Source organism: Acanthisitta chloris, unplaced genomic scaffold (genome assembly GCF_000695815.1).
Source record: "Acanthisitta chloris isolate BGI_N310 unplaced genomic scaffold, ASM69581v1 scaffold19534, whole genome shotgun sequence".
Taxonomy (NCBI): Eukaryota; Metazoa; Chordata; class Aves; order Passeriformes; family Acanthisittidae; genus Acanthisitta; species Acanthisitta chloris.
Window position 1 is genome coordinate 948 of NW_008667858.1, and position 11,485 is coordinate 12,432.

Consider the following 11,485-nt stretch of genomic DNA (forward strand, 5'->3'; position numbering starts at 1 on the left):
AAAGAGGGAGAGGGTCAGAAGGGGAGGGCTTGGAGAAGGGAATCATAGAGTCATGGAATGTTGAGGGGTTGGGATGGAGTTTGGAGAACATCCAGTCCCAACCTCCTGCCCTGGGTAGGGATAGTTCCCACCAGAGTGGGTTGCTCAAGGCTTTGGCCAAGCTCATTGTCCTTGTCAGGGCTCACTCAGCACTTCCTGCAGTCATGGAACCATCAAGGTTGGAGGAGAACTCCAAGGGCATCAAGTCCAACTCTGGACCTGTCACTGCTGTGACCTCCAAACCCTACCCAGGTCCTCCAGGGCCACATCAGACACCTCTGAGACACCTCCAGGGGTGGTGACTCCACCACCTCCATGGGCAATTCCCTATTCCAAGGCCATTCCCTGTAGTTCTCTCCCTGCAGCCATGGCAGGGGAGACACCTCCCACCCCTCTCCAACCCTGGCAGGAGAGTTGTGGAGAGCCAGGAGGTCACCCCTGAGCCTCTTCTCAAGGCTCAACAGACCCAACTCCCTCAGCCCTTCCTCATGTGCTCTAGACCTTTGATGAGATTTGTTGTACATGTGTCCTAGACCTTCCATGACCTCACAGGTCATGTATCCACCTGTGCCACCCCCAAGTTCCTTGGTTCCCAAGAGCTCTCCAAGCACTCACCTCTTTCCCCTCTACCTTCAGAGTGTTTCTGTGTTCATGGTGAGAGTTTTCCACACGGTAGTTTTGGACATCTCATCCGAAATGTTGATCTCGGAGGGATCAGCCCTGGAAGAAAGATGTTTTCTTTTTCCATGAGAATTCCCAAGGATGGACCTGAGGCCTCCAAGTGTAGCTGCAGCCGGAGGAACTGGAGTTCTTGAAGACCCAGAGCTCAGGGGATGAGGAGGGTTGGGCTGAGGAGGATTTGGGGAATCCTAAGCTGCTCCTGGTGTGGATCATCCCTGTGATCCCTCAAGTTGGAAGCAGGAAGTCATAAAACCATGGAGGAGTCAAGTTTTGGGGATAAAGTGTGAGGAATCTGGGAATCAGCCCTGGATGGGCATAGACACAGCTCCGTGGGAGGCTCTTGCTGTTCTCCCATCCTGGAGCAAATTCCCAAGGCACTTCTGGCATGGATCATCTCTGTGATTTTTTTTCCCTGAGTGGGAATGCAGCTTCAGGTGGATAAAAATCGACCCAAACCCCTTGAATTTCATCCTGCCAGGAATTCTGGGATGTGGAGAGGCTTTACCTGTCACTGCTTTGCTTTGGGACATCCACCTTGCTGCTCTTCCCCAGTTTGAGCTGGACGGAGTTGGCAGCTGCAGCTTCCATCATTTTCTGGGATTCCTGCAGAGGGATAAGGCAAATCCTTTCTCCACAAGCCAAGAAAAACATGGAATTCTGCCCTGTCCTCCTCATCCTGTGGCTCCTCTAGCTCTAGCAGCAGGTAAACCATCCAAGCTCTTGGATCTGTTGGATCTACTCCTGATCTCCCCTCAGCATCTCTTTCCCAGAGGATTTGGTGCTGCTCCATCCCTGGAGTGTTCTGGGACAGGTTGGATGGAGTTTGAGGCCACCTGGGCTGGTGGGATGTTGTCCCTAGATGGAACTGAATGAGGTCTCAGGTCCTTCCCACCCAACCCATCCCATGATTTCCCTCTCAGCTGGGATAGGCTGAGGGAATCTCCCAGCCCAGGGGAGACCTCCAGCCCCTCCTGACCAACCTTACCTCTCCTTCTTTGGCTTCATTTTTGGCATCATCCAACTTCTTCTTCTTGCTCTCTGGCATGAGATCATCCAGGAAACTCAATTCTCTCTTAGAGAAACAAAAATCCATCACCCTCCGGACAAAAACGAGAGCCAAAACCTTCAGGAGGAAGAAGAAAGACGACGAGATGAAGCCAAAGTGGATGTTCTAATCTCTTGGCCAAAGCTCCCAAGGCCAAATTCCACCAGCAGCTCTCACCATCATGGGGAAGATGATGGCAGCACGGGAGGCCTTGATGGCCCAGAGCAGGACGAGGCAGAGGAGCTGGATGAGGGTGAAGAAGTGCACCTTGCGCAGGGGCACATGGCGCAGGTAGATGAAGTCAGGTTGGTGCTTGGTTGGCATCCAGAACAGCTTCAGGCGGTCAAAGAACTGCGGGAGAAAGGAGAAACCAGGACACCTTCAGAGCAGCACAGAGGTTTGAGGGTTGGGATGGAGCTTGGAGAACATCTAGTGCCAACCTCCTGCCCTGTGCAGGGATATCTCCAGTCAGAGGAGGTTGGGCAAGGCTTGGGACAACTGGAATGGACATGATAGGGCTGGGGTGTCTACAGGTTCTTCCTGGGGCATCCAAAACCTCCCTGGGGCATCCACCACCTCCCTGGACAACCTGTGCTGGTGTCTGTAGACCTTTCCCCCCCCTCAAGGGCAGGACCAACCCTTGGCCTCATTGACCCTCCTGCAATGTCCTCAGCTCATGGATGAGTCTCTCCAGGTCTGCAGACCTTTCCTACCCTCAGGCAGATCAACATCATCATCTCCTGCTTTCAGAGCCTCTTTCTCCACTTCCCACTGCCCCCAAGGAGAAGAAATCCCATGGGAGACGCGTACCTGGATCCCTCGGAGCGAGGACACTCCCATGTAGAGGAAGACGCCGTAGAGCACTGGCATGGGGATGAACTGAAATGACAGGCACAGCAATTAACACCTCCTAATTGTCTTCTCCATGCTCCATCCCTCTCCACCAGCCACTGCCAGAAAGCTTTCCAAGCCATGGGTGGACCTGAGGGACACTTGGGGTTGAAGGAGATGTCTTCTATGCTTGGTTTGAGGGCACCAAAGTGGGGTCTGAAGGCTTCTCCCACCATGGGATGGTGGGATGGAGGTCTGTCCCACTATGACATGGTGGGATGGGATGGTCTAGAGATTTGTCCCACCATGGGAAGGTGGGATAGGATGGTCTGAATGGGCTTTGCTGGAGCCCAAGCCATGGATGGACCTGAGGAACATCTAGGATTGACAGAAGGAGTTGCCTTCTATGCTTGGCTTGAGGGCACCAAAGTGAGCTCTGAAGGGCTTAGAAACTTGTCCCACACCTCAGGGTTTGGAGCCACCTCCTCATGCCTGGAGAGGAGGAACTCCTCTCTCCTCCCCTCCACAAACTTGGTGGTGGTGATGGTGCTTTGAAGCCTCTTACCTTGAGCACAGAGGTGAAGAAGACAGAGCAGCCCATGAGCACGAAGATCATGAGGCCAGTGACCCTCTGCTCCCGGATGCCCAAGAACTTGGGCTGCTCTCCTGGGGCTGAGCAGTCAGACTCCACCTTGAGGCTGTTGACGTGGGTGATGGACAACACCGTGGCGGCCACGAACCACGGCAGGCCCATCACGGAACACACACCCAACATCAGGGCCACCATGAACAGGTCCAGGTGGTACCCACAGCCCTTCTGCAAGGAGAACGAGGAGCATCAGAGCCACCAGGAACAGGTCCAGGTGGTCCCCACAAGGAACAAGAGCATCAGAACCACCATGGACAGGTCCAGGTACTCTAAGGGTCGTTTGCAGCTCCAAAAGGTTGTCCTCCCCTCCCTGCACCACCAGAACTCCAGGAGAACCTCCTGCCACGCAGCCTGAAGACACTCCAAACCTTCTCAAAGTGTTTGGAATGGGTGGGGACGCGGCGACCTCTTGCAGCTCCTTACCTTGAGTCGGTGCTCCTTCCTGTTGACAATCACAGCTGTGATCTGCTGGTCCATGAAGATCAGGATGGTGCAGAGCAGGGCTGGGATGAGAGCAGCCAACACTGTCCACCAAGGGTTGGGGCCTATGGGGTTGATCAGCCACCCACGGTCATCTCTGGTGGGCTGCAACACATCATGGTGACATCAGCTCCCAGTACAGACACCGCACTGGCTTGGAGCTCCTCTCCAGTTCTGGGCCAGAGCATCTCCTACACCTGGGGCAGAGCATCTCCCAACCCTGGCTTGGTGTTCTCCTGGGTCAGAGCATCTCCTAGACCTGGGTCAGAACACCTCCCAGCCCTGATCTGGTGTCACTCCATCCCATGGAGTTCAGCAGCTCCAGACTCTTCTCTCCCAGTGTCTAGTTTTGGGACTGACCTCCCATTTCCAGGAGGAAACAAAGCCCTTGAAGGTGGAAGAGGAGACACTCACCCCATTTCTGCTCCCTGTCCTGCCCCAAGATCCCCTGGTGGCACCTGAGGTGCTACAACTCACCCACCACCACTACCACCACCAGCACCAGCACCACCACCAGCACCAGCACATGGTACCTTGAAGACATGAGGGACATGGAGCTTGGGAGAAGGAATCCCAATCATCAGGTCGATGAGCACCATGATGACGATGGTGAGGAAAACAGCAAAGTCACTCACTGTGGCTCGAACCTGAGGGGAGAAAACAAAGCTGAGGGAGACCAAGGCAGGAGATGGACAATTTGGGACCATTCCCAACATCTGGGCTCCTTAATGGGTCAAAAAATGGGAATAAGGCACTGAGGGATCACTTGGTCCTCAGAAGGGCAAAATAGTCCATGTTTCCGTGGTAAGTCCTCAGGGGAATCAACTTTCCACTGGAGCACATGGAGAACAGAAGGGGAAGGAAAGAAGTCATGGTGGAAGAGTTGATCAAGGTCAACATTGCCAACTTGGCCATGAAGGTCAATGTTTCCAGCTTGGCCACCAAGGTCAATGTGTCTAAGCTTGACCATCAAGGTCAACCTTTCCCAACTTGCCCAAGTGGTGGCAAACCCTCCAGTGCTCCAGGGCTGTAATTCTGGGAGAGGAGCATGGGAAGTGCCACTGACCACCACCTTCTACCTACTCTGGTTGGGAAGTACCGGCTGGTTTTGAACTTCTTCAACAAGCTGGACAGGATAAAGGTGGAGAAGAAGAGGATGCAGCACCAGAAGAGGACATTGGGTGTGTAGGGACCATTGTGTCCACAGGCAGGTCCTTGGAACTCTCCATGCAAGGAGCGACATTCCTGGAGAAACAGAGGGTCAGGACGCAAAGGAAAACTGGGATCACTGGGAGGGGGTTGAGGGTCTTGGTGTAGGAGAGGTTAGAATTGGTTCCACTGCCTTCAGGTGTGAACTTCAGTCCTCCAACTGCTACAAGGATCAAAACAGCCACTTGACCTTCATCATGGTCTCATAACCAGATGGAGGGGGACAGTTCTTAGCCATGAGGGTGGACACCAGGTGGGATGGACACCAGGTGGGATGGACACCAGGTGGGATGGACACCAGGTGGACTCTCCTTCCCAGCACCAGGCAGATTAAACCCCCTGATGAGACACCAGCAGGTTCTCCTCAGAGCACAGTTGGACATCCACCACCCCCTGCAGGACCTGACTTCGGCACCTGTGGCTGCCCCTGGTGCCCCTCGGCCATGGCACCAGGAGGAACCTGTGGCTCAGAGCACTTACAGTCACCGTGAGGTTCCCCCAGGGGATTCCAGCCACGTCGATCCTGTTGCTCTGCCAGAACCTCAAGGTCTCGTTGCTGGGATGAGTTGGTGCCTCACACTTACAACTGGCAGGAGACAAAACAGGAGTGAGGGAAGAGGAAGCCCTGAGATACCTCCTGAGGTGGGTTGGGAGGAGAAGACCCACTAGTATATGGTGAGGAGGTCAAGTTTGCTGTGCATGTGGATGGGGTAGGTCTCTCTCAGGTGGCTCAGCTTCTCCAGAGCTTCGTAGATGAAGATGATGCAGATGAGGGAGGCGAAGGCTTCCTCGGTGAAGCGAGTGATGTAGCACACCAAGCTGCTGGCGTCGGTGGCCACCAGCACCACGCAAAAGAAGGCTGTCCACAGCCCAATGCAGGTCCTCAGGGAGAGATAGGAGAGGGTGTATTCCCTGGAAAACCACAGGAGAGCTCGAGGTGGGAAGAGCTGAGGAGCTCTGGGGTCAGGTCTTCCTCTCATCGGGAGCGTGTGGAGGTTGCGGGTGGTGGAGGAGGTGTCCATGTGCCTCAGGGATGCTCATGGAGGAGCAGCAGCTCAACAAAGGCCACATGGAGCTACCCAGAGGAGAGGGGAGATGTGGTGGGACATCCTCCCATGGCGCATCCTCAGGAAAACTGGGATAGGGTTGAGGGTCTTGGTGCAAGAGAGGTTAGAAATGGTTCCACTGCCACCTGGGACCACCCAGAGGAGAGGGGAGATGTGGTGGGACATGACACCACAGCCCCATGGAGAAGAGACATTATCCAGGGAAAAATAAAGCTCCTCCTTGTCCAATGAAGTCCTCAAACCTCAAAACATTTTGGCTGAAAACCATTCCAGGAAGTCACCAAAACTCAGGATATTCCCACAAAAAAACTCTGTGGATGTTTGTGCCACACTAATTTCCACTTCCACCAAAATTCAGGGTAAGATAGTTCCCAGTTTTTGTCCTCAGGAGGAAAATGAATCCTCCCTCAATCCCAAATCCTCCTCTTCCTAGAAGCCTCCACAGCCTTGTGGCTTCTCCTCCTCCAACTGCCTCATTTGAACCCCAAATATCCCCAAACCCAAGAGCTCTTGGACATTCAATGCTAGACATGACCTCCATCTACCAACTCCCCCTGAGAAGAAACACATTTTTCCCTCAAAAAAACTAGGAGAAAACCACATTTTCTCAAGGAAAAAAAAAGTAGAGGAGGAACATCTTACTTGCAGAACTTGTAGAGGATCTTCTCGAAGACGAGGACAGGTCCAGTGCTGCCAAGGATGGTGAGAGGTTGTCCAGCAAAGAGGGAATACACCACTCCGGTCATGGATGCTCCCAGCAGCGACTCCATGGCACTCTGGGATGGGGACAGAGGCAGCAGGAGGGAAGGAATCGTCAGGGATGAAAGGAACCCCAAAAACCCAAAGGGAATCACCACAGGAAGGAGAGGTCACAGAATCGTGGGGTGGGTGGGAAGAGAGGGAATGGGATGGGGAGGAAGGGAATGGGTTGGATGGGAAGGGAATGGGATAGGGCAAGAGGGAATAGGTTGGATGGGAAGGGAATGGGATGGGGCAGGAGGGAATGGGTTGGATGGGAAGGGAATGGGATGGGGCGGGAGGGAATGGGTTGGATGGGAAGGGAATGGGATGGGGCGGGAGGGAATGGGTTGGATGGGAAGGGAATGGGATGGGGCGGGAGGGAATGGGTTGGATGGGAAGGGAATGGGATGGGGCGGGAGGGAATGGGTTGGATGGGAAGGGAATGGGATGGGGCGGGAGGGAATGGGTTGGATGGGAAGGGAATGGGATGGGGCGGGAGGGAATGGGTTGGATGGGAAGGGAATGGGATGGGGCGGGAGGGAATGGGTTGGATGGGAAGGGAATGGGATGGGGCGGGAGGGAATGGGTTGGATGGGAAGGGAATGGGATGGGGCGGGAGGGAATGGGTTGGATGGGAAGGGAATGGGATGGGGCGGGAGGGAATGGGTTGGATGGGAAGGGAATGGGATGGGGCGGGAGGGAATGGGTTGGATGGGAAGGGAATGGGATGGGGCGGGAGGGAATGGGTTGGATGGGAAGGGAATGGGATGGGGCGGGAGGGAATGGGTTGGATGGGAAGGGAATGGGATGGGGCGGGAGGGAATGGGTTGGATGGGAAGGGAATGGGATGGGGCGGGAGGGAATGGGTTGGATGGGAAGGGAATGGGATGGGGCGGGAGGGAATGGGTTGGATGGGAAGGGAATGGGAGGGAATGGATTGGGGGGGAGGGAATGGGATGGGTGAGTGGTTTGGGGTGGAAGGGAATGGATTGGGGTCAAAGGGAGTGGTTTGGGTTTGATGGAGATGGGTTGGGGTGGATATGAAGTGGTTTGGCTTGGATGGAGATGGACTGAGTTGGTTGGAGATGGACTGAGATGGACTGAGTTGGTTGGAGATGGACTGAGTTGGTTGGAGATGGACTGAGTTGGTTGGAGATGGACTGAGTTGGCTGGAGATGGGTTGAGCTGGAAGGGAACTCTCTGTGCCCAACCCCAGAACCATGGACAGAGACACATCCCCCAGCCCTGGTGGTTGATTCTGGAGGACCTTCCCCCCCAGACCCCAGGAGCTCACGATGTGGCCGTGGGTTGCCTCCCCCAGCAGCCCCCCGAAGGTGATGACCGGGGACATGCAGGCACAGTAGAGGAAGAGGAAGGAGGCCAAACACTGCAGGCTCAGCCCATCCCGGAAGTCGCTCCAGAACCAAGGAACTTTCCTCTTCACGTCCAGGACCAACCCCCCGAAGAGCCTGGGAGGGAGGAGAAGTGTCTGCTCCCCGGGAAGAGCACTCCACGCAGGACACACCTGCACCTGGAGGTGGTCACACTCCTGGGGATGGTGGTGCTGTGCCTCAGATCTCACCTGTCCTCAACTCTCGTCTGCTCACATGTCCCACCTGCCCAGGTCTTCCCCTGCCCACACCTTCTATTTGTCCACATCTCCCACCTCCCTAGCCCTCCCACCCGTCCTCATCTCCCTCCTGCCCAGGTCTCCCTCCTGTCCTCCCACCTGTCCAGATTCCCACCTGCCCAGGTCTCCCTCCTCTCCTCATCTCCCATCCATCCACATCTCCCATCTCCCCAGATCTCCCACCCATCCACATCTCCCCCCATCCCTGGTGCCCCAGGTGTGAAGGTGGAGTCCCTTCACCAGCCCAGGTAAGCCCAGACCCTCCTGGAAGGGAAGGTGAGGAGCAGAACGACCCCAGACCCCGAGTTGTCCCACCTGCCCGTGCGCTCCAGCTCTGGACCACTGTGCTTCTCCGGCTTGCTGTGTGAGGAACTGTCATCCAGAGCTCCTGGCATCTTCCTCTTCTCCTGCTCACATGGAACTCAGCTGCAAACACCTGCCTGGAACCTCCAACTCGCTCTGGGCCGGGATGGAACCGGCAGGAATTTGGGATGTTTCCCTGTCCATCCTCTCCCTCAGGACCCACCTGTGATGGGACGTTCTTGGGGGGCTCAATCCTGATGGAAGGATCCCACTCTCCTGGGGGCAAAACCGTGACCTGATCCAGGAACTCGTCGATTCCAGCCACGAGGTCAGTCCTGTTCTTGGCTTTGTAGGCAACATCGTGGAAAACCTGCCAAGAAGAGATCACCAGGGGAGAGGACAATCCACCTCAAGGGTTCTCAGCAGGGCAATTAGCTCTGGGCTCAAGGGGAGATGGTTTTCCCCAAGTCTCCTGCTGGAAGTGGCAGGAAAAATCCACCCAAAAGGAAAACTTTGGGCATTGTGGGCCTTGTAATCAGCTCCTCCATGAGGTTCCTGTCCCTCATGGTCTTAAAGAGGAGAAGTTCTACTGCTCCTGGCAATGGGATGGTGTCACCACTGGGGACAATGTGTGGAGGACCTTGGGGGGCAGGATGAGGAGCAGGATGAGTCCCAGGAGTTATTCCAGCCCCCAGGAAGAGGTGAAGAACCCCCCAAACCACCTAGAGATGTCTCTCCTCTCTTCCCACCTCATCAGTCATGATAGTAGCCATGGACCTGCCAATCTCGTGGTACTGATGAGCTTTTCCTCCTGGTCCAAGCAAAACAAAGAGGAACCTGAGTAAGGAAAACCGAAGTGAGGATCTGTCCTTGCTCCAAGAGCACCCAAGGAAAGCCCCGGGAGCTCCAAAGTGGACATGGAGGTTCCTCAACTCCTCCATGGGTTGAATCACTTCCCCAAACCATCACAAACATCATTTTGGGACCAACTTCATTCAAAATGGTCAATGGGTTTGGAAGACCCAAGAGGGAAAGGAAGGAAGGTGAAAAGGGGAGGAAGGTGAGGAGTAGAGGAGGAGGCAGGTAAGGAGCAGAGAAAGAGGAAGGTGAGGAACACAGAGAGAACATGCAGCTCCCACTCATCTTGACCCCTCAAACTTGTGGAGCAGTTTGAGGTGATTTCAGGGTGTTCTCAAGCCCAAACTTGGTCCTTCTCCTGCAGACCTGGTTGGGATGGGAACCTCGGTCATTCCTGGAAGCAGCACGGCCGGAGTCAGGCGCACAAAGGTCACCAGGGGCTGCTGAAGGAACTCCAACTCTCCTACCAACACATTGGAGGCTTCAGCTCCACTGGGAATCTTCTTCATGAAGTGCAGCTCAGCCTGGACAAGGTGATTCCCCCCAAAAAAATGAAGCTCAGAACAACCTCCAGGTAAGTTTGGAAGAGCTAAGCAGGTGCCAGAGGGGAAGGAAGGTCTCACCTTGCTCAGGTCCATGGCGCTGGGCTCGGGGTTCACCCCGTTCTTGGCTTCGGCAGCGGTGGGAGAAGGGTGAGGGGTGAGGGTTTGGGCTGGGGGAGAGAGGAGGACACTCAGAAAGGTGGGAGAGGAGGAACTGGGGTGTTTCTGCTCTGCCAGGAGGAGAAAAATGCGGCCAAAGCCTTCCAGAAACCTTCACCCAGTGTCCAACCCTACCTGACCCTCAACTCATGCCCAACCCTCCTTGACCCTCACTTGGTGCCCAACCCTTCCATCCTCTGCCCTGTTGCCCAGCCCTCCCAGTCCTGACCTGGCTTGTCGAGGAGGTGCAGGTCCAACTGCTTCTTGCTGCCATCGGCAAAGGAACGCACGATGGGCAGGAGGTTGTTCCTCTTCTTCTCGTTCTGGTGGTGATGCTTCTTGAGCAGCACCTCCCTCACCTTGGCCCTCGTGCGCTCCTCGAACTCTGGGCACAGCTCCTGCTGGCCCAGGATCAGGTCTAGGGGACAGAGGGAAGTGAGGACCCAAATCTTGGGAGCTGAGGCCAAACGAATGGGTAGAAAGGGCTTGGAATGAGGAGTTTGGTGGCTGAGCTTCAGCTCTCGGGTAGAGAGTCAAAGAACCTGAAATCCTCCTCCGTGGCCACAGAATGATCCTGATTTTAACCACAGAGTAGTCCCTTTTTAGCCCCAGAATATCCTGTTTTTAGCCACAGAATATCCCATTTTTAGGTCCTAGAATATTCCCTTGTTTGGCCATGGAATATTCCCTATTTTAACCACAGATTATTCCCTTATTTGGCCCCAGAATATCCCATTTTTTAGCAACAGAATATCCCTTTTTTAGCCCCAGAATATTCCCCTTTTGGCCCCAGAATATCCCATTTTTTAGCAACAGAATATCCCTTTTTTAGCCCCAGAATATTCCCCTTTTGGCCCCAGAATATCCCATTTTTTACCCCCAGAATATTCCCCTTTTGGCCCCAGAATATTTCCATTTTCCCCTGGATCATCCCCCCAGCACCTGCGAGGTCCTCGATGCTGCTGGCGCTGACATCCAGCAGCACATTCCCATTGGTGATGCAGCTCCGGAGCTCGAAGAGGCTGTGCAAGGACAACGTGGCCACGTAGGGTTTGCTCCATCTCTCCCCACCATCCTCCACGTCCTCCTCGAACTTCAGCCACCTGCAGATTCAGGGCAGGATCATTGGCAGGAAACACCTCCAAGCCTGGAATCCATGGGATGGAGCCAAGGGTTGGGAGGAGGAGGAGGTTCCTGCAGCTGGAAGAGCTTTGGAGCCAGAAAGGAGGAACTCCTCTCCCACCATGGTCA

At 54.9% G+C, this 11,485-nt stretch overlaps 1 protein-coding gene across 1 annotated transcript in view; it reads right to left on the reverse strand.

Moving 5' to 3' along the window:
• Positions 1-671: 671 nt before the first annotated feature.
• The window catches only part of LOC103800319 (electroneutral sodium bicarbonate exchanger 1-like), a 12,324-nt gene continuing 1,510 nt past the window's right edge, over positions 672-11,485 (reverse strand). Inside the window, exons 4-23 of the mRNA XM_009072694.1 lie at positions 11,177-11,337; positions 10,464-10,652; positions 10,157-10,245; positions 9,900-10,057; positions 9,425-9,512; positions 8,899-9,045; positions 8,688-8,779; positions 8,037-8,211; positions 6,644-6,777; positions 5,601-5,846; positions 5,415-5,520; positions 4,809-4,970; positions 4,259-4,372; positions 3,669-3,830; positions 3,162-3,413; positions 2,576-2,644; positions 1,943-2,116; positions 1,706-1,843; positions 1,226-1,323; positions 672-759 (exon numbers count right to left, since the gene is read on the reverse strand). Of these exons, the coding sequence (XP_009070942.1) occupies positions 672-759; positions 1,226-1,323; positions 1,706-1,843; positions 1,943-2,116; positions 2,576-2,644; positions 3,162-3,413; positions 3,669-3,830; positions 4,259-4,372; positions 4,809-4,970; positions 5,415-5,520; positions 5,601-5,846; positions 6,644-6,777; positions 8,037-8,211; positions 8,688-8,779; positions 8,899-9,045; positions 9,425-9,512; positions 9,900-10,057; positions 10,157-10,245; positions 10,464-10,652; positions 11,177-11,337 (2,842 nt within the window). The remainder of the gene's footprint in view (positions 760-1,225; positions 1,324-1,705; positions 1,844-1,942; positions 2,117-2,575; positions 2,645-3,161; positions 3,414-3,668; positions 3,831-4,258; positions 4,373-4,808; positions 4,971-5,414; positions 5,521-5,600; positions 5,847-6,643; positions 6,778-8,036; positions 8,212-8,687; positions 8,780-8,898; positions 9,046-9,424; positions 9,513-9,899; positions 10,058-10,156; positions 10,246-10,463; positions 10,653-11,176; positions 11,338-11,485) is intronic.